General features: G+C 38.1%; 1 protein-coding gene across 19 annotated transcripts in view; it reads left to right on the top strand.

Moving 5' to 3' along the window:
• The window catches only part of EPB41L2 (erythrocyte membrane protein band 4.1-like 2), a 210,635-nt gene that overhangs the window by 125,242 nt on the left and 58,343 nt on the right, over nucleotides 1-27,050 (top strand). For all 19 annotated transcript variants that reach the window (XM_008574495.1, XM_008574490.1, XM_008574487.1 and 16 more), the window contains exons 5-8: nucleotides 14,398-14,440; nucleotides 19,668-19,743; nucleotides 23,200-23,418; nucleotides 24,842-24,929. In XM_008574495.1, coding sequence (XP_008572717.1) covers nucleotides 14,398-14,440; nucleotides 19,668-19,743; nucleotides 23,200-23,418; nucleotides 24,842-24,929 — 426 coding nt within the window. The remainder of the gene's footprint in view (nucleotides 1-14,397; nucleotides 14,441-19,667; nucleotides 19,744-23,199; nucleotides 23,419-24,841; nucleotides 24,930-27,050) is intronic.

Below are 27,050 nucleotides of genomic sequence, written 5' to 3'. Positions count from 1 at the left end.
AGGATGCTTAGAACACTGTCACAGTGAAGGAGATCACTGTCCAATATGTAACATTCAAATCATAGTCAGTAGAATAGAACAGTCAATAAAAAAACATAAGTATGAACTTTGTTATTTTCCTGCATGCCATTAGTGTATTTACATGTCCCAGTAATGAAATACAGGGTATTGAAGGTGATGATTACATATAAATTAAATTTTCTCCACTTGCTTAGTTTTAAATCCTTGATATCTAATTTGAGGTTTAATTTCATGTTTAGACTAAAGACAATTAAATTGCATGCCTGCCTGCTGAACAGTATGCTAGTATTCTTATTAGACCTTTGTTTAGAATACTCTTCTCAGAAGTAATAAGACATTCAACTAAATAAACTAGGCGCTTTTTAAGAAGTGTAAATTATAAGGTGGTCTTGATAATGTTTGCAGCCATGTGCTGTTTTGTTAGCCCTCAAAGCTGCCAAAGAGAAAATGGTGGGCATTTGGCTATTTGTTATCTACTTTTTTTGAGACTACATATTGATAGATTCATAGGAGCATTTAATCTTTGTAAAATAGGGAAAAAATTCAGTATGTTGTTAAATGTGTAGAATAACATGTTAGTGGACTAATGATATGCCACAATAAGAAATCTTATATTTCTGGAACACTATTTTTGCATAAGAAAGACTAGTATTTAGATAGTAGGATTTACTATTTTTTATTTTGATGACTCCCAATATATATGTGTCTTATCCATTTTTTTCGCCTGAATCTCAGACGCGCTTACTTAACTGCCTACTGGATAGGGGAGTTAACAATTCCTTCTTTTTGTCATTATTCATTTTGTACAAACCTGATTTATGTATTACTCTTTCTCCCCGTTACTCTATAAACTCCTTGAGGGTAGAGGCCATACCTTATTTATCCTGGTGGCCTGAGTATATCTAGACATCAACTAATGTTTATTAAATATTGCCCCGTGCCATCTCATACCCATTAGGATGCCCACTATCATAAAAACAGAAAATAGTAAGTGTTGATGAAGATGTGGAGAAATTGGAACCATTGTGCACTGTGGATAAGAATGTAAAATGGTGCAGCTACTGTGGAAAACAGTATGGAGCTTCCATAGAAAGTTAAAAATAGAACTACCATATGATCCAATAATCTCACTTCTGGGTATATATTCAAAATAATTGAAAAGAAGATCTTGAAGAGATATTTGGACACCCATGTTCATTGCGGTATTATTCACCATAGCTGAGAGGTGGAAGCAACCCAAATGTCCATTAATGGATGAATGGATAAAGAAAATGTAGTATATACATATAATGAAATATTATTCAGCCTTAAAAAAGAAGGAAATCCTGTCACATGTAGCAACATGGATGAACCTAGAGGACATTATGTTACATGACATAACCAATCACTAAAAGGCAAGCACTGTATGATTCCACTTAATACAAGGTATCTAAAATAGTGAAACTCATGGACAAAGAGTAGAATGGTGATTGCTAGGGGCTGTAGGATTGGAAAATGGGGAACTGTTTAATGGGTATAGAGTTTCAGTTTTGCAAGATGAAAAAGTTCTAGAGATCTGTTGCACAACAATAGGAATATAGTTAACACTACTGAACTGTACATTAAAAAATGGTTATAATGGCAAATTTTATGTTATGTGTTTTTTACCATAATGCTAAACAAGTCATAGACTCTGCCTTTGTGGGTATACCTGCTTATGTTTTTAGTTGAGGAGACAGAGTGAAAAAACAAATTACACAGTTATTAAATTTTGATTACTGCTCTAAGGAAAGATCAGAATACTGGCAGGATACTGACAGAATGCAGGAAAGATCAGAATACCAACAGGAAAGATTCTTCTTAGGAGGGAATGATGTTTAAGCAGAGACCTAAAGTGTGAGTGGATTTTGGCTGGGTGTTGAGACGTGGGAAGTGCACCTACAGGGCCCTGAGTCAGGAACAGCCATCTGCTTGAAAATTGGAAAGAAGTGCGGTGTGCTTAGTGGGAGGAGGATGAGAATAGGCTAGGGGGAGGGGCTAGGCATTAATAGAGGTTGGGTCATGCCAGGGCCATCTAAGCTATATATTAAGACTTGGGAGATTTCCTTTTTCCTAAGAAAAGTAGTAAGTCATTGGTAGGCTGAAGCAGGGATGTGAGGATGACCAGTTTTGCCTTTAAAAAGGTCACTTTGGCTGATAGTGAGAATGGGATGACAAAGGACTTGAGCAGGGCTGCTCACCCAAAGCACAAAGGTAGCTTTGATTAAGGTTGTGGCAGTGGAGGTAGAGAAATGAATGATTTAAGAGAGATTTAGGAAAGAGGCAGAATCAAACTGATGACTGAGTTGGGTGTGAGGGACAACAGATACCAGGAATAGGCCTGGATTTCTGAATGGATGGGGGTGCCATTCAGTGACAGGGGGAGGAGGACTTGATTGTATGGTGGAAGGGGATATCATGGATGTAGTTTCAGACATGTTGAATTCTAGGTCAAGTAACTTCTGGAAAGAACAAGCAAACAAGTGAATTTAATTTTGGATGTGCTTTAAACAGTGGTAGCTAGTGTGGAAAACACTTCAGGTATAATCTGTCTCAACAATACAGAGTGCAGGGGGTGATTTTTTATGATGGTGATATCATATTTATGTTGAGGCTTGTATCAGCCATAGTTATTTATAACTTACCTCTTTTTAAAAGAATCAGTGGTACTAATTATCCTGATTTGATCATCACATATTGTACATAGGTATTGATATTCAACTCTGTTGTACCCCATGAATATGTATAATCAATTATGTTTTTTTAAAAAAAATCAGTGATGGCTTTTACAAAAGAAATATTCCAGATTAAATAGAAATGACTGTTAATAGCTAATCATTCTGGGATTCTCACTATGCAACAGGCACTGTTCTAAGCACCTTACACATATTGTCTTATAGTTCTCAGAATAACCCTAAAAGGTAGGTATTATCAATCGCCCTTTATAGATGCAGAAATTTGAGGCATAGAGAAGTTAAATAATTCACCCAAGGTCACATAGACAGTAAATGTTGGAGATAATATTCAAACCCAGGCAAAACTAGGAAAGAAAAAATAGATTTTAGGGAAAATGCAACGGTTTTAAACTTTCTGTCAGTCAAGGTAAACGTGAGCACACTGTTTTACAGCCATCATAACTGGAAAAGTGGAAGTCTATCATCTTGCTTTAGAGGAATTTATCATGTTATCAAATTCTGAAAGTCATCTTGCAAGATTTTACATGAGGGATGTTAAAGGATGTTTTGGGCTCTGTTCCTAGTATGAGTTTCACAGTGGGTGTTTCTATTATAGCGTCAATAAACTTAAGGGCATGAGCCAACTGATTGATGGTGATTTTGTGAGGGGCCATGTCAGTGCTACTCAAAAAGGACTATGTGTCAGAATTACCTGGAAACAAATTGCCAGTTATCCAATTGGGAATCTTATCTTTCTCCTTCTATTGTACACACACACACACACACACACACACACACACACACACACACACACACACACACGGGGGTACTTCAGCAAGTTCATGGAAAGATTCATGCTATCTTTTAATTCTATTTTTTCCGTGAACTTCTTGAAGTGCCCTTCTACACCAGTACTTATGGTCACTGGTCATTCCATGATTCCTCCCTTCCCAGTTAAAAAATAGTGCCTTCATTGTTTAATTTATATATAGGATGTTGAAGAATGTTATGGGCTGTGTTACCAGAAGGGATATTCCGTATCCCTTAGATGTTGGGGCAGAAAACAGATTAACCTTTTGGTCAGGATAATATTATGTAAGTATATAGCCTTCTGGTAATCTAACTCAATTCAATGATAGAGCTTAACATACCCTGTCCATTTCCAGTGGGACATTTCTTAGGGACTGGCTAAAAGACAATTTTAAGTTTTACTACCTGACAAGGGCTGTGGTCTGAATATTTTATGTTATTATATGAAGGGAGATCTATAAATTTTGGAAATGATATGAGCAGTTCAGTGTTGATATTCTATTATAGCCGTTGAGAATTATGACCAGTATTCTGGATGTGTGCAGGGAAGGGACATTCTGCACAGAAGAAAGGTAACAGCTTCAGTATGAATGATTATGATGTGCATGAGGAATTTCAAATTGTCTGACAGGACTGAAGGATGTGGCAATTCCAGTCTCTCTGTATAGGAAGGACCTGTGAGTAGTCGGCAAGTTGGAAGGAGGAGTTGGGGACTTGGCTTAAAGCTCTGTTTTCTTGGCAACCACACTAGTTTAGCTTAGGTCATGGGTTAATTTGGGGTGACTTTGCAGGGAGTGCTGATGGAGATTATGGGAAAGCGGCTGGAAAGATAGGCAAAGATGATTTTTTGGGAAGGCTGTGTCTCATGCTAATGAACCTAGATTTTTAGATAGGAAGTGACATGGTCAGATTATATTTCAGAAAGAACCTGTTCATGGTGTGGAGAGAGGTTATAGGGGACTGAGACCAGAGGCAGGAAGGTCAGGAGATGATTGCAGTAGTCTAGTCCAGACTCGATGAAAACTAGGGCAGGGATGAAGAGGAAGAGACAGAGGTACTGCAAAGGTAATGTCTGCAGGGCTTTGTGACTGATAACTCTGAGGTATGAGGTGATGGAGGGGCTGAGGATACATTTGAGGTTTCAGGGTTGGGTAGCTGGGGAGCTTGTGGGAGACTTTATGCAGGGGCCTTGGGGGAGACTTTATGCAGGGGCAGCAGCAGTTTGGGATAGGTTAGGGAGCAGAGAATGAATTTAATTTTCATTTTGCTAAGACGGACATATTTGTAGGCTGTTGGCTAGATGGTGTTTGGGGATCAGGGAGTAGGTGAAAGCTGAAGAAAATTAATGGTAAAGAATTTGAGCGTGAGTGTAAATGATTGTTTAAAGAAGCCTGGCTATGGAGAGAAGTACAAATGGGAGGGTGATATGAAAGGATATAGACCAGAGCTGTCCAATAGTTTTTGTGATGATGGAAATGTAGGGTGGTCATTAGCCACATATGGTTATTGATCATTTGAAACATGGCTCGTGTGACTGAGGAGGTGAGTTAAAATTTTATTGTAACTAAATAAAATTTAAATAGCCTCCTGTGACTGGTGGCTATCATACTGGACAGGGCAGAGAGTTTACTAATGGTTTTCAGGTTGACAGATTTGCTTAGGTGAAGATAACTTCGACTTTGGCTACAAGAAAGCCCAAGAAAAAGATGTGGTTGAAGAGAGAGGAGAGTGGTAATGATGGAATGTTCTAGAGCCCTGAAGAGGGTGAGCCTTGAATAAAGATTGCAGCTTCATCCTCTGAATCTGCAAGAAACAAGATAAGAGGTGGTGCAGTTTTTTTTTTTTTTTTTTTTTAAATCTAAATTGAGCAAAATGCATCCTAAAATCTCCTGGAAATAGAGGGTAAAACCATCTAGTGACTAGAGTAGCAGTGGGACTGAGAGGCAGCCAACCAAGGACTAGCATGTGGATTGCTTTTGACAGATCAGCTGAGATCATAAAATTGTGATGACAGCAGAATATATTTCTGTGTCTTTTTTTGTAATTGCCATCAGCAACCTGGTACAATAGTGGAGGAATGGAGTGATAGCAGAGTTCTCAGTTGGCTGTGTTCATGGGTATAGTAAGAGGACGAAGGATTGAGAAAACGAGGTGCTGATGAGATGTAATGAAGCTGATTGGTCACAGGGTCACAGGAAGGAAAATAATTGAAGCTGAAATAGGCTGTGAGAAAAGTGCTGGGGTAAGGGATGGAAGTCCAAAGATGTTGAGGAGCAGGCACAGTGGGAATAAATGGGCAGACAAGTTAGAAGAAGAGGAAATGGCTGTATCTGAGAATGGGATTGATGAAGTCTCATGCGGTGGAGAACTGTGTGATGACAAGACCCAGGATATGGCCATGGAAAGGGATGGCTGTAGTCAAGGAGAGGTTAAGGTCATTAAGGCAGAAAATATTAGGATAAGGATAGGTTTGGGTGGGTTTTACTGTAGCATTCCCATTGACAAAAAGATGCTAATGCTAAGTAAGGAATTCATAATTCCCTGTTTTACTTTGTAGTTTCTCTTATGAGATATAAGATGAAAATGCCTAGAAAATTAGGCACACACTTTGTATCTAAGCTTTAACTCAAGTACTTTGGAGGAGTAAAGAGTGGGGTGTCCTTCCTGAGCCATTCACTTTTCAGGAAATGAGCGTCAAATATAATTAGCAACATATTTAATTTTATATATATAAATAATGTAATTTGCTTTCATAACTTTTGTATTGTGCAATTTTTTTTATTCCCTCCTGCTTGTGTAGACAAAATCCAGCCTTCAAGATATCTAGGCAAAAGAACTCTTATTCTTCCAATATAGATTTGTATGGTGTTCTATTTTTTTTTTCACAGAAATTTTTTACTATTATACTAACTCAGCTTAATCAATCCTGCTTAGTTTAAAACTCATGTGGTTTCAACAATGCGATACAGGGATGTAAGCTTTTTTCTTTCTCATGCTGAATATTATCTGTATTTACGGAAGTTTGGGATACTTAATTTGAACCTATTGTAAAGTGAAGGTGAGGCACAGTCACAATTTGTATGAAAATTTTCTACGGAGAGAAAATCTAAACTTTGTTTTAGTTTTCCTGTAGTATTATATCTCTCATGGTGAGACACTCAGTTGGAAGTCTTTCAGTTCATTCTGAGTATGAAAATCTATTATTGTTATTGTTAGAACTTTTTAAGTTCTGTAGAGAACTCTTAGGTAAACTTTACTATGGAAAATGTTGTTAAAATACGTGAAATCAAGTAACATGTTATTCTTTTATATATGGAATTCCAAGTCCATATAGTTCTTGTGTTCATGTCTAAGTGGAACCATCATTAAGTGTTTTGGACTCTCTTTAAGGGGAAAAATGTTGTCTTGAATTTTTTATGTTAATAGAGTTTGGCATTTGGCCCAGGCATTATAATGTCATTTTGCTCCAAGCCATATTGAAAGAGGAGCTTGTTAGAAATGTCGTTGATATCCACAGCTAACTTTATGAAAGTTATTTAAAGCAGTTGTCTTATAGCCAGACCATTTCCCCCAAGAAACTAGAACTAAAAACTCAAATATTAAACTGTTTGCATATATACACTATTCTTTAATAAAATTCCACATTCAGTCCAGTTAAAGTTTATAATCCCACATTCTCCCAGATGTGTGGTGAATGTTTCACTGTGATACAATGCCTGTAACTTTTCTCCTAACACCAGCATTACTGAAGACTTCTCTAAGACCTAATTTAGGCAAAGGTATATTAAAGGGGATCTCTTTTAGTGCTGTAAATTCCTATGGGAAAATGCAGGTTTTAGACAAAACTACTTTTATACTTTTAACATTTGGTAAGTACACTTATTTAGGATGAATTTGTTAATTTCTCTCATGTGGCTGAATTGGAGATCAGCAATAGCAAGTGAGGAAGGCGTGGCTAGGCATTTGGACAAACCTCTAACTCTGGGATTTTAAGGTCCAGCCTGAAGGGAAATTAGGTGAGATAGATGGTTTTTGGGGGAAAGGACCTGCTAAAGAAAAAAATTATTCTAACACTTGTTAAAATGGTAAGGCAGACTTTATTCAGGACTATGGCAATAAGTATAGGGACCACTGCAGTGGGGTTTTGCCGTAGGCCAGAGAGATTGGGCTCCAAGTCTGATTGAATACAATAAGGAAAAGTGGAAATTTATGTCAGGGAGCAGCAGGTCAATGGATGGAAAGTTACTAAGAGGAAGCATCAGGGGTACTTAGATGGTTTCTGGCTAAACCGATCTAACAGGATTCTTGCTGAAGGCAGGCTGGGGTGATCTGACATCACCCGGGGGATGTTGGAGGATGAGGAATTCAATCAGACATTGAGGGTGGGGGATTCTGGCTAAACCAACTTATCAGCAGGATCCTTGCTAAAATTGGATGATGCGTAGATGGACACAGAAATACAAAAATTGAGACCTAATTGGGAAGAGGATTCAGAGGAGCCTGACTACAGTTTGGTTAAGGAGAGACTTTGTCAGAACTAGAAGATGGATTTTATGAAGGTACCTTGAGTTGTCATCTAGGTCTAGTATGATCAGGACCCTGCTATGGGCAACCACACACTCAGACTGCTAATAAGAATGTTGCTGGTTAATGACTGTGGTTGCTTATCTCTGTCAGGTGAAAGCGGTTATCAGGTGAACTACAAACTGTAGTCAGGCTCCTCTGGTTTAGCAGGCTCCTCTGCTTAGTCTGATGGGGAGGAGTTCAAACAAACACTTAGATACAGTAGTGTGGAAGTTGTGCCCTGCTGCTACATCTTTCTGCAGGAAGTAGCACAATTAGAATGTTTGCTCAGTGAAGGCTGGGTGTCTACCTGACAAGCCAGTTAAAGGACTTGAAAAATATTTCTGCACATTTCATTTTTAGGCAGACAGGAATTTGCACATAAAAAGAAATGTAGGGCCATACTACTCAAAGGGTGGTTCAAGTACCAGCAGTGTATCACCTAGAAGCTTGTTAGAAATTAAGCATTCTAGACCCTCACCCTAGACCTGCTGAATTAGAATCTGCATTTTGACTAGATCTTCAAGTGATTCATATACAATTTTAGTGTTTGAGAAGCATTGATCTAGGGGAGAAAAGGTTGTTTTGAAGTAGCAGTGAGAATTATAGGAGTTTGAAATGTCATGAAAGCCAAGAGTAGGGGGTCCTAATAAACTCTATGATTCATAGTCCCAGAAGTGTTCAAATAGTCATAGCCACTTAGGCAAGAGTTAGGCATTTCTGATGGATATTTGGACCACATATTCTCTGAGGTTCTTTTTAATACCAGCATCCTATGAGTATAAACACTATGATTCATAATCAAGCTTTTGTTTTTTTCTAGATGTTTCTGTTGTTAAAGGATAATTGTGAATCATCTTTAACACTTTTTCTGAGAACCCGTATTGAAAATGTAGGGAAATGTCAGAAGACTTGGTTAACCAAGATTCAGATTTGTAGTGAATAAAGAGTAGAATTAAGGAGATTCTCTAATTAACTGATAGAAGGGTGTTAGTATAAAAATACATAAGTATACATACAGCTCTTATTCCCATGACCTTCTAATGCAGGTTTTTGGTTTTTTTGTTCTTTTAAACCCTTTTTTTTGTTCTGTGGATTACTTTGGCAGTCTGTTGAATTCTATAGACTGCTCAGGTCAGTGTTTTAAATGTATAATTGTAATAAAGTATACAAGGACTGAAAAATAAAGCCAGTAAGTAAATAACATTCTCAAAATATTAATACAAAATTTGAGATAAAGTATTATGTTTTTATTAATATGGAAATACTTTTTATTTCTACTGTGACAAAGAGGTACTGCTGATATTAACCAGGTTTTTTTCCTTCTACATTCATAATTGACAGTAATGTTGAAATTCAGTTGGAAGTTAGTGAAAATAAAGAGGTAACATTTTTTCCCCTCAACTTGAGTTTATTGCCTCCAGATTTCATGTCCTAAGGTGATTTAATAATACTGATATTCTAGGAGGACATTTTCATTTTAGTTTACTTCCGTTGTGACTGTTAAGAGGGTGGGAAATCCTATTATGGTAATTGAAAGGTGGAGCCTTGAAGAGGTGATTATATCGTAGGACCGTGCCGTAGTGAATGGATTAAAAATGGTGGCCAGGGGTGTGGTTCTGAGAGCTTTAAAAGAAGAGAGAGGAGACTGTCTCTCTCTGCTTCCACCATTTTGCAATGTGAGACCCCTGGGTCACTATCACCACCACCAGATGAACTTTGGGATTCCCAGCCTCAGAAACTGTAAGTAATAAATGTTGTGTTTCTTTATAAATCACCCAGTTCCATATATTTTGTTATAAGCAACCTAAAAAGACTAGTACAGAAGATAAATATTAACTGAGTTCATACTTTGGATGTGGAGTGGGGGTAAGCAGAGGAAGGTGAGGAGAAGGATACCAAACTGAGTGATTGGATGTTCCTGCCCTTAAGTAGCTGGCAAAATACTTTTACAATTTTATTTTTTAATGAACCAAGATAAATTTTATTGAAACCTGACATGGGTTCAGCTCTTCTGAGTTTTACATTGTTGCTTATACCTTAAAGTTTGGGAAACACTGAGGAAATCCCCATCTTGGCTGATCATTAATCACCCGGAGCTTTGTATTGCTAGGGCTAGGGCTCAGAGACCCCTCAAGCCTGTTGTACAGACTGGGTCACAGACCCTTCAAACTCAGGTCCACGAGCTAGGTAATAGGAAAAGATCCTGGGAATCATGGGTAAAAATTAAGTCTTTATTCAGAGCTGGTACCAGCCACCCTACTGGCCTCCTGGAGTGTCCTGAGGAGCGAGGAGTGGGGGTGGGGGCGGCATGTATCAGAGCCATTAGTCCTTTATACTTAAGTCCATAACCCAGGACACCTGGGAGCCCATAAACAATTACATTAGATAGTAAACAAGGACCACCTGGGTGCACGTGGATGTTTACATCAAATGCTCAGCAAGATTCTGAACATCTGAGGGGCCCTGACCATTTTCCTATATTTTCCCAATAAGCTGTCACTAAAATAGAGATTCTCAGGCTCCTCCACTGAAGAATGTTTCAGGATGATCCAGGTGAGCCATTGGTATATCTTTCTCTTAACATTTTTGCCAGATGGATCCTTATCAGGAAAAATTTAGAAAAAGTTTAGCTAGATAATACTTTAATATGTACATGAAAGTGCTTAGACTAGCCATCAAAATTATTTTCATGGGAAGGGATTGATTATTGTTTATGTCTTACCTGTGTTTCCAAGAAGAGTCTTCACTACAGTAGGTCAACTTTGGCTGATGTTATCAGTTTTCTCTAAGAAAAAGGGTTTGATTTTTATTTCATCTGCCACATGAATATAGTAACTGCTTTTTATGAACCCAAAGTCTGATTTACTAACATTTTGTGGGTAAGAATATTCATATAAATATTAAATTCTTTAATATGTGTAACACATCACCTTTGGAAATATGAAATTATGTAAAGAAGGGATATATACCAAAAGATGATAGACTAATTTAGTTTTGTTATTGCTAAAAAAAAATGATTTGTTAAAGACACTGGGCTCTTCAGGAAACTTTTGAATGAGTTGCTGGTTGAAAAGAACTGACCTATGAGATGGATGTAGTCATCTCCATTTTACAGTTGAGGAAATTGAGGCTTAAAGAAGCCAAGGAACGTGCCCACGTCACTGAGTTGGTGGAAAGCCAGAATTTGACTTCAAGTATTTCTGATTCCAAAATCTACATTTGTGGCTATAGCAGCCAGGTCTTTAAGTCTAATGGTAACAATGGACTATAATGTATCGCGCGTGCGCATGTACACACATTCACCCACTCATCCACATGCATTTATCTCATTCTTTGATGTCTTTTCCCGTCTTTTTGTGTCTCCTTCTTGATCTGCCTAGCCCTTCTCCTTAGGTGTCAAGCCTAAGAAATTTTTTTTTTCCTTCAACACTATACAAACAAGGACCATGCAGTTTGTTTTTATTATTTATTTGTTAAAAAGTGTTATGTCTACTATTTATTTGTAATTGATAATGTCAATAATAAACTTGTATTTCTTTTAAGAGTCATATTAAGTAATTTTTTAAAATTTATGAATTGATGACATTAGGCAGTAAAATTATATTCCACCCATGATCTAAGTACTCATTAGAGATAATTATTCAAGTAAAAATAAATCTAATAAAATAATACAACCTGTGATTGTTTAAGATGACCAGAGCATGGAGAGGGAGGAGACAGGCAATGGGCAGATATCAGTCAACAGGTAGTCATTTGGGTTGCCTGAAACTACTGAGTACCCTGAGGATACAAACAACATGGTCTGTCCCAGCCCTTGCAAAGCTGTAGTACCAGAGAGGGGAAGTCCTTACTCCTTGGCAGGAGTGGAGCTCACAGTGTGGCAGGGAGTGTGGTTAGGAACGGGAGAACAGGTGGATGAATGGAAGGGGTCACTTCTTTTGCTGCTTGGTCACACCAGGCAAACTCTACCCATTTACTTTTTAGGTAGGAGTAGGGAATAAGAAAAGAAGTCTCTTCACACTTTAGTATTCTGGCTGGCAATGTTGTGGAAAGTGGCCCAAGAATGACACTGAGTCTGAATTTGGTTGGCTGACTTGTCACTTCTTTTCCTGGGTTCTGTAGAGCTCTACTGACTCTCACTTAGGTCTGCAGAAACTGTCAGGTAATTTGTATAAGAGGTTGCTGATTTAGGTGAGAATAGAAGAATGGCTGGGACACAGGATTAGTTTTTGCGGGGGGTCATAGAAAATGATGTTGCTTCCACCGTCTTCTCCTGGAACAGAGAAGTCTTTTATTGTTCTTTGGTAGCAGGCATGTGTACCAACTTAACACTTAACTGAAACTGCAGATTTGGAAGGGTCTGTCTTTAAGGCCAGCAGTTTCCCTTCTTCTTTCTTCATTCTCTGCGTTAATACTCTGAGGGATTTTTTCCCCCTTTTCCTTCCAATTTGGTACCAGTTCTCTCTGATTCAGTTTTTCTTGCTGTGATTGTTACTTCCTTGAATGCAAACGCTGCACATTTGACCCTCCTTCGCCTCTCCCCCAGCCTCAGTGCAGTCTGGGCTAGAGGCTGAATGGTGTTTTTTTCTCATTCTTGTGTACTCCTCATAGCCAGCCATTTGTGAGCCAGCTGTTGTGTGGGACAGCAGCTGCAGGGCATGGGAGTGAGTGCCAGGCTCTTTTCTGAGGGGAGAATTGGAGCTGCTGCCTAACACAGCCCTGTAGGTACCATTAGAAGGATTCACTGGTCCTTCACATCAGCGGTCCATGCAGCTGGGACACCAGTAATCTGAAACTAGACCATGCTCTGGTAGTTCTTTATTGAGAAGTTTGAATATACCCAGTGTTAGAACAGAGCATACACACCTTGGATCCTTGCTGTCCTGAGTGTAGGCCATGCACTGTGTAATAAAACCTGAAGGGGTCATGAAGCTCTGCTTTCAAAGCATCCTGTTGTTATTATTTTTAATACTATAAGTTAATGTTTGTACTGTTTTAATTTATTAAAACAGGAGGTTATTATTTTCTACATAACAATAAGAATTCTAATTGTTTGCTTTATATATCTGAATAAGATTTAAGCACAGATGTTATAATACATTATTTGGGATACTTGTTAGAGTGAATAAAACTTATTTATTGTGAAGTCAACTATTTGAATCACTTTATTCTATCTTAAAAAATGCATTTCTTTTTGTATTGCACAGTAGGGTGACTGGTTAACAGCTAAGTTTTATATATTACATAATAGCGAAAGGACAGTCTTCTGAATGCTTTCACCATAACAAAATGATAAATGCATGAGGTCATTGATACATTAACTACTCTGACCCCTTATTACTGTGCAACATATATATGTATCAGAATATCAGATCGTACCCCAAAAGTATGTACAATTACAATGTGTAAGTTAAAATTTAAGAAAATGTACTTCTATGTTAGCAAAGATAAAAGTGAACTTTAATAATGACTTGAAGATAGTGTGGGAGAAGTATGAAAACATTATATATATATATTACACACACACACATTTTTTTAGATGGGTCTTTTACTTCTAGCTTTGAAAGACAGACATTTAATGCCCTTACGTGGTTTGAACCTAGTGGTGCAAATTTGGTCTTTGTTGCTTTAATATATTATAGTGGTTTCCTAGCATGTTTTTGTGTTAGCTTTCTTAAAGGTCAGAAATGGGGAGAAAATGAAAGGGAGTTTTTTATGATTATGACTTCCAACTTGGAATGAGGTTAAAAAGAGAGAAGGATGTTACATTAAGACCAGGAAGGGAAATATTGTATCCAATCTGACTGTACCTCTCCTGGGCATTGTACAGTTACAGGGAAAAATTAGGTATAAGAAGGAGGAGTTGGCTTTATGAGTTGAGATAATTGTGTTTGATTGGGGTGTATATACTTTTAGTCAACAGTTTTCAATACACATTTTATACTTCATGAGTAAGAACCAATTTTGCCCTTGGAAAGTTCTCATTTGCTGGCAGTTATAGAATAAATGCTATATGTAGATATGCTGTGTGTCATTGTTTGGATAAGTGTTTAATTTCAAATCCAACAGAATGAGGCTCATGAGTCACACTTTAAAAGTGTTTGAATATTTTATTTATAACACACACACACACTCAAAAACAAATCAATACTTAGCTCAGTGAAATGTTAATAGTTGAAAGCTGCTTTGAAAGGGACTTTATTAAAATATGTTTATACTTAAAATAAGTATGGGAACTATAAATTATTCTATTTTGGACTCTGGAATTTTTCTTATGGTTAATTAACCTTTACCCCTTCCCCCGCAGAACTGGCTAGATCCTGCAAAGGAAATAAAAAGACAACTGCGAAGTGAGTATTTAAATAATCATACTTTGAAGTTATTAAGTTAATCTTCATATCTATTTATTTCCATCTTCAGTAAAATATGTAGGTATATAGACTAGAATAACTAATGACATAGTGGTAGAATGATCAGTTCTATTTTGTATTTATGTCATCTCAGATGTTAATAATATTTTTGTAGAATTGTGACTTTATTTTGTACATGGCTTAGGGACTGCTACCTTTCAGGTGGTTCTAGACTCATATTCCTAAATATTACTTCACAAAGTCTCCCACTATGAAGTGACATCTGACTTTTTTTTTTCCAAGAAAGAATGGGAAGCTGCTTTTCTTTTTTTTTTTTTTCCTTTCGTCTTTTTTTTTTTCATGACCGGCAACGGATCGCAACCCTCAGTGTCGCGCCCCTACCGGACCGGGACCGGCAACGGGATCACAACCCTCGGTGTTGCTCCTGCACCTCGCTCAGCCAGTGAGCGGCCGGTCTGTACGTGGGATCCGAACCCTCAGTGGGAGCGCCGCTGCGCTCCCAAGCAGCGCACTGTAGCAGTGTGCCACTGGGCCGGCCCCGGGGAAGCTGCTTTTCTGTAAATTTTACTTTTTATGTAAATTTTACTAGGTAGACTTAATATTTATTGCTTTGTCCACTTCATTTTGTAGGCGTATAATTAGTTTAATTGATAAGCATATCTTTGGCCCCAAAGGCATATCAGTATCCTGTTCATAGTTGTACTGGAGCGAGGACTCTGAGGGTGACAAGCAAGCAGAACAACCTTTGGTTCTCTGAGGTCATTGCCGTCTCTGTTCCTTATTTACTCCACAGTCCAAGGCCACTTTATGTGGTCTTTGAGTTTGTAGTTAGGCCTGCTTGTCCCTTTCTTCCCATTTCCCTATTTGTTCTTATTGTATAATCCCAAAATGACTTTATATGTCCCACTCAACCCAGTTTCAGTTCCCTCTGTAGGTTCTGCATCTGTAGGTTTCCTTGCTCAGAGCCTGGGTTTGTGATATCTGTGCCAAGAAACATTATCACCACAGAGAAGTCTCTGGTTGGGACTCTGAGTACTTAATTTACTTCAGGGTGTGTGAATGACTGAAGCAGAGAAGGTAGGGAGCCGTGAGCAGCTGGAAGTTTTAGGTTGGAAAGTACCATCTGAAGGGTGGGAAGTTCCTAACAGCCCTCCTAGACTGTGGGACCCAGAGCTTTCCTGGGAGAAACCATTTCTCTGAGTACCAACCTGCAAAATGCCCTTTGTACTGTTGATTTCATTTCCCTACTTAATTATTACTCCTACAGTCAAACTACTGGAACAAATCTATGCTTTCTTTTCTTGTCCTTTCCATCTCCCTTTGGACTCCCATTTTAGGTTCTTTACATTGGTTTACTTCATTTATTTTTCTTTTTCTCTCAAGTTATTAAGCCTTTTCATAATCTTCCTATCGTTTCTTTCCTTCTCTACTCTCCTTTTTTATTCTGAGCATCTACCTTATTTTTCTCATTTCCTCTTCTTGTAGATTCATCTTTCTTTCTTTCTGTCTTTCTTTGTCTTTTTTTCTTTCTGTCTTTCTTACTGTCTTTTTTTGATTAGAGTGACCAACTTTCCTGATTTGCCCAAGACTGAGCAGTTTCCCAGGGTGCCTGACTTTGAGTGCTAACACTGGAACAGTCCCAGCAATCTGGCGTGGTTGGTCACCCTATCTTTTGACTGTTATTCTTGGCTTTCCAGCATGCATTTCCTCCCTTCCTTTCCTCCCTCTCTCTCTCTTTTGCATTTATTATCTTGGTGTTTGAACCATTTGAGTTTGCTTCATGATGGGAAAGGGGAGATGGGGAAGAAAAGTAATAAGTAGACCCTTACATTATGGAGGAAACTGTATCAGAACAGAAAGCTCTGGACTTTTTTTTTTTTTGGCCCTTCTGCAGTTGTTATATGGATGCTTGGTTCTTATACCTTCTCAGGAACCAGACCTGCCAAATGACCCAAACAGAGAGAGAACAGGGCAACCTTTGAAGCATGGTTGATGTTCCGTTGTGTGGTTTCTTCTGGTTTTGTTTTGGCTCTGGTTTGATTATTTGTGTGTGCCACTCATTTCAGAGTCATGGAGATTTCCTAACTTTTGTCTTGCTGATTATGAATCACGTTCTTATGTTTTGATTATTTTTGAAGTTTTTTGGAGTTATTTCAGCACTTTTGCCATTGTAGTTTGGCAAGAGGAATAACAGTAACAAATAGAATTTGTCTTTTTAAAATTATCAGAGCCAGTTCTTTAAATGGCATCCTGTACTGTCCCCATCATGAAAGTAGGCTGAGGAAATGAAGTTTTATCTGTTGTATTTATTTACTCCTTTCTTTCTACTTGTGTTAAAATGGACAAAAATACTGCTTGTTCTATCTCAGCACAGTCTCGCTTATGATTTTGTTACTTTTCAGTTAAAAGGCAATTAGCAAAGGTAACTGTTAATCTTTTTTGAGTTACTTAATGAGGACCAATAACCTAATGGTTCCTGTTTAAAATTTGCCTTGAACAGAAAGAGCAATACTGCATGTCCTCACTCATAAATGGGAGCTAAAAAGATAAACAAATAAGAAAAAAAAAAAAAAAAAGAAAGAAAGAAAGATACAATAGTCACAATGATATGCTGAATTTTCAAAAGGAGAGAACAGAACTGAGGTTACTTATTACCCTGATTTGAGATCACATATTGCACACACAGGTAATGATATTCAACTCTGTACCCCACAGAAATGTACAACCAACTATGTTACAATAAAAAATAAAATAAGGCTAATAATAGGCCAATAACAAGAAGAGAACAGTATATGTAAATTTACAAAATACCATTAAAAATAAAATAAAATTTGCCTTAAAATGTTTATATTCTCAAGTGTATACAAATATCTAAGGCTTCCATGAAATTAATATATAAACAGACTGTAGCTAAATGGACTGTTTATATAGGGCTAGGTAAAAATTATGGTAATAACATTAAATTAAAAGTTTAACTTGAAAATTGATAAAAGTAGATTTTAAATGTTCTCACCACAAAAAAATATGAGTATATGAGGTAATGCTCATGTTAATTAACATGATTTAGCCATTTCACAGTGTATACATATTTCAAAACATCATGCCATATACCATAAATAAATACAATTTTTATTTGTCAAAAAAAAGTTTAGCATTATTGGTACATTTCAACAACTTTTATTTATTTATTTTTTGTCTTTATTTCGTGTCCGGCAACGGATCGCAACCCTCGGTGTTGCTCCCACACCTCGCTCAGCCAGTGAGCGGGAACTGGTCTGCATGCGGGATCGGAACCCTCGGCGGGAGCGCCGCCACACTCCCAAGCGGCACACTGTAGCAGTGCGCCACCGGGCCGGCCCACATTTCAACAACTTTTAGATGTGGAAATATATCCTAGAATATAAGTGTTCTATTAGAAATTTATCCCTGTAGTCATATCCAGGCAAGCATGTGCTAGTGTTAATACCAGGAGAACAAATAAACAAGGAGCCATTTAGAAGTGATAATCCTGTGATGATTTTGCTTAATTATGGATTAGCAGTCAGCTCGAAGTATGTAGCATACACAGTGCATGGATATTTGACGCAGACGTCATGGTGCTATGGGCCAAGAAACATCATATCTTTTGATATTCAGGAAAATCATGTATCCTATTACTATCTTTTAAATGTGTAAAGCAGAACTGAGATCTGTCTGAGTTCAGCAGGATTGCCTTTGTTCATAGGCTAGTGATGTGTTAAGCCGAAATCCAGCAAAAGTGCGTGTCTATGCAAGTAGCCATTCAATAAATATTGACTTTTCTTTTTTTTTTTTGTCCTTTTTGAGACCGGCCGCACTGTGCTCAGCCAGTGAGCACTGTGAGCGCACCGGTCATCCCTATATAGGATCCGAACCCGCGGCGGGAGTGCTGCTGTGCTCCCAGCGCCGCACTCTCCCGAGTGCGCCACAGGTTCGGCCCTAAATATTGACTTTTAAGAGAGAAGAAAGGTAGAGTGCTGAGGGTGAGGAAAAGGACAGAATGACACATTAAACAAGAGAATGGAATTCAAGAAATCATTTTTCAAGTTCATAAAGATCTCCTGAGGCCTTCAAATATGTATAGAATGGAAATAATTTATACACACAACTTTTTAAAAATTTTTTTTTTCCTTTTTGTCTTTTTTCGTGTCCGGCAACGGACCGGAACCCTCAGTGTCGCGCCCGTACTGGACCAGGACCGGCAACGGGATCGCAACCCTCGGTGCTGCGCCCGCCCCTCGCTCAGCCAGTGAGCGGGAACCGCTCTGTATGTGGGATCCGAACCCTCGGGCGGGAGCGCCACCGCGCTCCCAAATGGTGCACTGTAGCAGTGCGCCACCAGGCCGGCCCTAAAAATTTTTTTTTATTTAGAAATACTATGAACTTTGAGCAGAACTCTAAATTCAGGCTAGTGGAACTGTTTAGATCCCTTTAGGGAAATAGCTGCCCTCCATCCAGAACGTGATATAGAAAAACATTAATTAAATGTTAGTGAATAAATAGCAATGTTTTAACTTTTAATAAGTCATTCATGACATTGTTGTTTAATATATTCATTCTTTATGGCACAGTACAGCAGAGTGTATGTTATATATGAGTATACTTATACCTACTCTGTAAAACCACCTGGTAAATAATTTTATTTCCTTAAAGTATTGTGAAGTTTTACCACACTATCTCTTCTTTGGGATCTTTTTAAAACACTCTTTTGAAGTAGTCCATTAATCATTTCCTAAGTATCTATTATGAACACTTGATCATTACTCTCTTTCCCACAACTATGTAGAAATCCTGAAATGCTTTTTTTTTTTAAAAGTGGAGAATATTTGGCAACTGGAGATCCTGTGGTTAAAACAAAATCTATCTCAGAGCCATTACATGGAGGTTATATTAAAGTTTTGCATAATGAATCACCATACAAAACATTTGTTGAAGTACTAGTAAATGTTTATTAAGAAGTGAACCTATTATTCTTTAATGTGGGTTATTTATGTAATTGATTCCTATTTTATTTTTTATTTTGTTTTTGTTTTACAAATGACATTAATTTTCTTTAAATAAAAAAAGTTTTACAAACTGATTTATATTTGGATTAGTCAGTATGTTTGAACATTGACCTTTGAGATTTATCAAAATAAATAGTCATTCGGTTGTTTGGGTCAATAATCATGGTATTTAATAATTACAGATCTTCCCTGGCTGTTCACTTTTAATGTGAAGTTTTATCCTCCTGATCCTTCTCAACTGAGTGAAGATATCACCAGGTACTTTACATTGCATTTTAACACGAACCTTTCTTTAGAACTCTTATTTCTGTGCCCTGGGAGCATGGTGGTAATTTTGGGATTGAAAACCAAAAAAATTTCTCAGAAGTTAAGTTTTAAAAGTTTCCTTAGAAATGAGTAATCCCAGGGCTGGACCTGTGGCTCACTCGGAAGAGTGCGGTGCGCAGCGGCGCTGGGAGCGCCGAGGCCGTGGGTTCAGATCCTATATGGGGATGGCCGGTGTGCTCACTGGCTGAGCGCGGTGTGGGCGACACCAAGCCAAGGGTTCCGGTCACATAAAATTAAAAAAAAAAAAAAAAGAAATGGGTAATACCAAATAGTTTGAAATGTTGTCAGTTTGAAAATTTTTATTTGCTTTTCTTTAATTTCTCCACTTATATTTGAGTAATGGCAGTTTTAAAAAATGATACTGTTGGCAACTTTGCTTTTTATGTTATACTTCAAAAATTCACTGATACTTAATATTTTAGATTTTAATGCTAAGGTGATTTTTATTATGTAACTCATGTGGGCCTGTGTTCTAGTCTGATTACAAAGACGATAAAAGGGTAGAAAAATGAAATTATTTTTAAAAGTCAATTGAACTGGTAATTTTTTTTTACTAACAAGGTAGGCTTTCTTATGTAGAGTCAATAGCTATTCATTTTCATCTTCTCTGAGATTGTGTGGGCTGTTAAGAATATATGCTTAAATTGCAAATAAAGGATTCAGTTTAGGAGCAAGAGTGCATTTACTGATTCTGAATATTTGAATGGTAACCAAGGAACATTGTGAATCTACAAGTACTTCAATATTTTAGCTCTATTATATTAGACTGTGTACCAGCGATAGAATTTCTTAGCTTGGTAAGAGTAAGTGTAAAGTATGCTTTTTATATATTTTTAAAAGACTATTTTCATGACCAAGGAAAACTGTTTGCAGTGTATGTACTTCTAGAAAACTAGAGGGTTTTAGTGAAAGTCTGCTTATCTCTGGTTCCTGTGCCTTTGATGATTTCTGCTAGGCCAGTTTTGTTGTCAGACATCAAGTTGTGTAGGTGCTTACGAGTGCATAATATCCATGTGAAATAGGAATGATGGAGATTTCTTTCCAATATTGGATAAGTGGCAGGCCGTTTTTTTCCCTCTTCCTTTACTACTTGTTGCTGAATAGGAATGTACCAATGTGCTAATTAAGCTCTGATTAAATTAGCTTCAGCTAGTAAATAATAAATAATAGCTTTTGTAACTGTACATAGAGCTGCTTAGAGCGTAAAACCTGGCCGATTGGTGAGTGTAGGATACAGAGTTTCACTGCAGGAATGCCTTTCAACAACGCATGTAATTGGGGCTTTGTTACCCAATGCCCTCTCTGTGCATATGCTCCTTGCAGTAATTTGTTTGCGGGTGATAATCCTTTGGTGGTTGCAACTTTATAGCATCAGTAAGTGTTTTGGTTTTACATGTAAATAGGGCCTAAACAGTCTCCCTGACTGTAGTAGGAGGAATGATATAGTCTGCTGAGCTAACTAAAGGCTTCAGTGGTGCAGCCTGAGACAGTCAGCTGCCTATACTTGTGGCCTGGCAGCTTAAATGTCATAATTGGAATTGTCACCATAACTTGAGTAATGAACATTTACAAGGTGAGGTAGGCTGTTGAGGAGGACAGGAACACTATTCAGAATAATGTTTGAAGAATGCTTTGTCGTGCTGTGTAAAGAAGGTAGAGCTGGGAAATTGAGAAAGCTCTTGGCAGTTTTTGTTTGAAGTATTTAGGGCTTAGACTTAGGCTTTGAAAACAGGAAAGGACCACTGTGAAAAACAGAGACAAGAATATTAAAGGAAGCAATAAGATGGAATCATTGTGTTTAGATTCTGAAAATACCATGCAATGTGGAGAACTAGCACTATTATTGATTACAGAATTTGAGGATAACCTGGAATCGTGGTTTAAATTTTAGTTTTCCAAAGTAAGTGCATTTATGCTCATGTTCTTCTAGGGGTCAAGGAAACATATAATCCTTAAAAAGAGGGCTCCTGCAATGCCTACAATTACCCAGACTGTATTGACAGTGAGAAGACTTTCATTCTTTTAGAAAATTATTGAATGCTTGCCATGCGGAAAGTCCTTTGCTAATTGTGGGACTTTGATGATAAAAAAGAGTTCCTGCCCTGCCCGATGATAGATTTGGGTGGTAATCCAGGTATAACTGAACTAAACTGGGACCATGTGCTGGGGGACGTGCTCTCTGACCCAACAACAATGAGGACTGGACTAGAGGCCAGTACTCCCACTTCATGTGTGGGGTAAAGAGCAGAAAGAAGATTAGGCTCTAAACCCCTGGCCAGGCACAAACATCTACCCGAAGAAGTTGGCCAGCTGCCAGTAGGAGTGGCAGTGTCTACAAGATCTTCAAGAAGGAAGGCACTGCCATTTATTTCAGAGGGGTTGGGGGTGACCTTAGGAAGTGGTAAAATTTGAGAGCAGAAATCAGGTTTTAAAGTGTCACCAAAAGTTGATAGTGGGGCTGCAAAGAAAAAATCCTCACAGAATATAAATCACATAGTTCTACAAGTTATTTGGAAGAAAACAAATTCTTTTGTAACTGTAAGTAAGCCACTTGGAACACAGAAATAACTATTATTATTATAGCCAATAATTAGAATTATAGCTACCAGTTATTGATTCCCAGACACTGTGCCAGGTATTTTATTTATATTATCTAATTTTTACCCTCATCTTCAAAGGGAGGTAGAGTTATTCCCATCTAACAGAAAATTAGCCTTAGGCAAATAAATGAACTTGCTTAAGGTCACATAGAACCAGCTCCTTCTGGCTCCAGAGCCCAAGCCTTTTCTACTAAACTGATCTAGCTGGCTCTTTAGATGGGGGTAAGTGGACATGTAGGGGCTTCAAAGTAGAGATTCATTTATAAATGTCGGTAAAGGCATTTCAGGAAAAGAAGAAATTAGTATGGAAAGGGTAGAGGTGATGATAAAGGATGAGTGACCTTAATTTTTCTTGCAAATGATTAAGACTGCAGTTACTATTTTTTTTTATTTCATTAACCTTTACAACTTTGGAGATGCATGCTAATTTTTATTACAGTTTTAAATTTAAGGAGACAGTTTAAGTGGCTGAAATTTTTACTTCAGTCACAAAACTCTTTATTGTAATAGTAATGATAGATATAAGTATTACCAGAACAACAGTTCAGAATTTGCATCCTGTTGATTAGCCTTCCCAACTCAATTTCTATAAATAAGTCACAGGTTTAAGAGTCCAAGGAGCAAGATGTGGCTTCTTATTAGAGAAGGCTGTTTTTCCTATGGACATGAAGAGTGCCTCTGTTGTATATTGTATATTTGTTTACAAAGGAATATCAGAATTTAAGGAGTATGGTGCTATAGTCTTAACTAATTGTTCTTGACCCTTTTCTCCCCCTGTTCCTCGCAGATATTTCTTGTGCCTTCAGCTCCGGCAGGACATTGCCTCTGGCCGTCTACCTTGCTCTTTTGTGACTCATGCCCTTCTGGGATCCTACACACTGCAGGCTGAAGTTGGAGACTATGACCCAGTAGAGCATGGCAGTATTGACCTCAGTGACTTTCATTTTGCCCCCACACAGACTAAAGAGCTGGAAGAGAAGGTGGCAGAGCTCCATAAAACCCACAGGTCTGTTGCCTTGCTTATTCGAGAGAGAATGGACACGGGAGATGTAAATAGCTTCTCTTGGAACATCTACTGGACATTTGAGCACAGTTTGTAGGATTATCCAAGTTTTCTTTTTAGAGCCTCACCTAGCACTGATCAAGTCAACCATCATCCCTTGAGATACCCTTTCATTGTCTTAATGACTATAACATTAGGAACTATGCTCATGAGACTAAGTGGTTTCATTTATTGGAAAAATTTACTTTTCCCTAGGACATCTTCTCCCTACTCCCAGTCCCAGCTCTTAGCACACAGAGTGGAAACAAACACCCATGTACTTATTTGGCATTTACTTTATATTTCTTCTGCCTTTTAAGTGGTTTTTTTGGTTGTCTTTGATAAGAAAACCATGGATATAATGAAGCATCAGGATTTGAATCAGAAATGTGGATGGTCATGGACATAGGAACAGTGACTAAAATGTACTGGTGGTTCTACTATACACAGAAGATGACCCTTTGGTTTAGCTAAGGATTACATAGATTACTTTAACACCATATTATACTTTGTGAATTTTTATGTCAGTATGAAAAGAAAATGGTTTTCTTAATGTATGTTTTTATAACCCTATCTACAAAATTAAATATATTCTTCCATGTTGAAAATTAGTTTTGTAGAACATTGACTAAAATGATTTGAAAGGAACTTTCAGAAGTTAGGTTTTCAGCAGGCCACATTTAATGACTTTCCTTTAAAAACATAATAAATGCAATATTTGACTAAATATTTTCTTATCTACTTTATTTAAATTCTACTCAACAGACTTTTATTGTGTAATTCTAATTTGAAATATCAGGTACTAAAATGGCATGGAGAATGTGGAGATTAATGGGACATGGTCCTGCTCTCTAGGAGCTTAAAGTTTGTTTAGTTGGAGACATGGTTAGGAATGGAAGTAATTTTAGTATGGATAGAATGATAATTTTAGTATGATAGAATGTTATCAGGCATAGGTATAAAATTAAACAGAAGTAATTCTGATCTTTATTATAATGAATCCTACTGAAATAAAATTAAGGAGTAAGAATTTATCTCAGAAAGATGAAATCACTGTCTTTTATTCTTAGTTAACTTATGTTGACCTATTATTGCTGGGGCTTGCTTTTTTCCCCAGTAGAAATAATCAAAGTGAACTTTCTAAGATAAAAAGGGCAAGGGCAGAGGTATGCCTCCTTGCAGTTAGCAGATTTAGATTAGAGGATCTGAAGAGAAAAATGCTAGAAGTTGAGAGTTGAGTCTTCTTGCGTGTTTCCTACTTACTACAAACTTAGCTGGGTTACTGCCTACACTGTAAACTCTCTGAGTTCTCACCCCCCTTCCTTCATTTTGACCACATTTGCTTTAAAACTATCAGTGAGATAATACTGTTTCTTTTGATTCTCAGGGGCTTATCTCCAGCACAAGCTGATTCTCAGTTCTTAGAAAATGCAAAGAGGCTTTCCATGTATGGTGTTGACCTCCATCATGCCAAGGTACTGTAAATGTAAGAGGAAGTTGTATCATTCCAGTCTGTTACCTGAAGTTTCAAGACACCTCCAGATTCTAGATAGCCCAGTTCACTTTTGGGAAGAGGCTGCTTTCCTCCATTTCAGGATCTCTGTAGTATTTCTTTGGTGACTGATTGTGGGGTTTGTGATTGTAGGGGGGACCATTTATACTCCCCCTACTTTCTTCTTTTCCCAGTCTTTTTAATTAATACCCTTTCATAGATACTTATCACAATACTCACCATGTCAGCCTTTTTAGCCCTTTATCCTGATTTATTCTGCATCCTAGCTTCTGCTAGGCCAAGGCTGCCTTTGTCCCCGCTCCCTCTCCCACCTCTGTCTTGGGAGAAGAGAGCAGATCTTAGCAAGCATGAAAGGGCAAAAGCTGCATAGATATGATCACTTTCCAAAAAGCTTCTGGGTTGTGAAGGAGCCCTAGACTTCGCCTTTTCCCTGTAGGTCTGTTTTGTACTTTGTGAAAGACAGACTAGCCCAGACTTCAGATGATGAAGCACCTTGAGTAGGTAGAAGAAGAATGGAGTAATGGAGAGATGTGATAGGAGAAATTGGGGCTGGGTTTGGAGGATGCCAGTAATGAGCATCACCTACTTCATGATTCTAGTTAGATGATCACGTAGTGGGAAGAGTAGAGGAGGACAATCAGAGGCAAGGTGAAAGATGGATTTGGCTTTGAAAAATATGTCCAGAGTCAACGCAGTATACTGAGGGGACCTATGGTTACCTGCTTTTAAAAGACCATCCCAATCCCTAGATGTAGCTTAGGAAGCCCAAATTATATGATCCAAGAAATCTTTAGGAAAGCCCCCCACTCAAAGACAACTTCCCTTCCTAGGCCTCAGATTAGTAATTCTTCCTTTTATGTTATTAATTGTACTTAGTATTTGCAAAGCACTTACTCCTTAGTGGCCTCCTTTATTCTTTAAATATTTTTTTCTTGTTACAAAAATAGTACATGATCATTATAGAAAATAAAGGCAAACAGAAGAAAATAATCATTTAACTCTCTTTATGCAGAAACAAGTATTAATATTTTGATATATTTTCTTGTTCTCTTTTTTAAAAAGTTCTGAACAGTTCTCATGCCTTTTTTTATTTTTCCTTTTTGTCTTTTTTTTTCGTGACCGGCAACGGATCGCAACCCTCAGTGTCACACCCGTACCGGACCGGGACCGGCAACGGGATTGCAACCCTCAGTGTTGCGCCCGCACCTCGCTCAGCCAGTGAGCGGCTGGTCTGTATGTGGGATCTGAACCCTTGGCGGGAGCGCCACCGCGCTCCCAAGCGGCGCACTGTAGCAGTGTGCCACCGGGCCGGCCCTCTCATGCCTTTTTAAAATGAGTCATACTACAAGCAAAATTTTTGTTAGTTTTTTTTTTTTTACTTGCTATTATATACATTTTTTCCACATCAGTAAATAGCCTCTGGCAGCATCATTTTTAGCTGCTAGAAGCTGTAAGCCTTTAATTTTTTTTTTTTCTTTTTTGTCTTTTTTCGTGACCGGCAACAGATCGCAACCCTCAGTGTCGCGCCCGTACCGGACCGGGACCGGCTACGGGATCGCAACCCTCGGTGTCGCTCCCGCACCTCGCTCAGCCAGTGAGCGGCCGGTCTGTATGTGGGATCCGAACCCTCGGCGGGAGCGCCACCGCACTTCCCAAGCGGCGCACTGTGGCAGTGCGCCACCGGGCCGGCCCAAGCCTTTAATTTTTAAAAGTACTTTCATATACATCATCTCATCTAAAATTTGAATGATTTTATTTTACAACTACATAAACAGATAGCAGAAAATGAATTGCCCGAAGCCACATATTGTCAAACAGTCCCATCTGCCTGATATATTCTGATAAATCCTGCTAGGAGGTGAAACTGATCTTCCTAACAGTTGACTGGTTTTCAGCTCATTTGTATATGATGGAGACAGTCTGGGTTAGCCAAGAAACAGATATGAGGGAAGAACAAAAGACCTCCCAAGCCCATGTTTCCTCCTCTAAACTCACTCCTGCCACATGTGAATCTTACATCTCCCTACTTTGTTGATCATTAGTTAGAAACTGATTTTAGATGGCAGTATTACAAGGTTTCAGG

This window comes from Galeopterus variegatus, unplaced genomic scaffold, assembly GCF_000696425.1.
Source record: "Galeopterus variegatus unplaced genomic scaffold, G_variegatus-3.0.2 Scaffold1053, whole genome shotgun sequence".
NCBI classification, from domain to species: Eukaryota; Metazoa; Chordata; class Mammalia; order Dermoptera; family Cynocephalidae; genus Galeopterus; species Galeopterus variegatus.
This window is presented reverse-complemented; position numbering and strand designations above follow the sequence as displayed.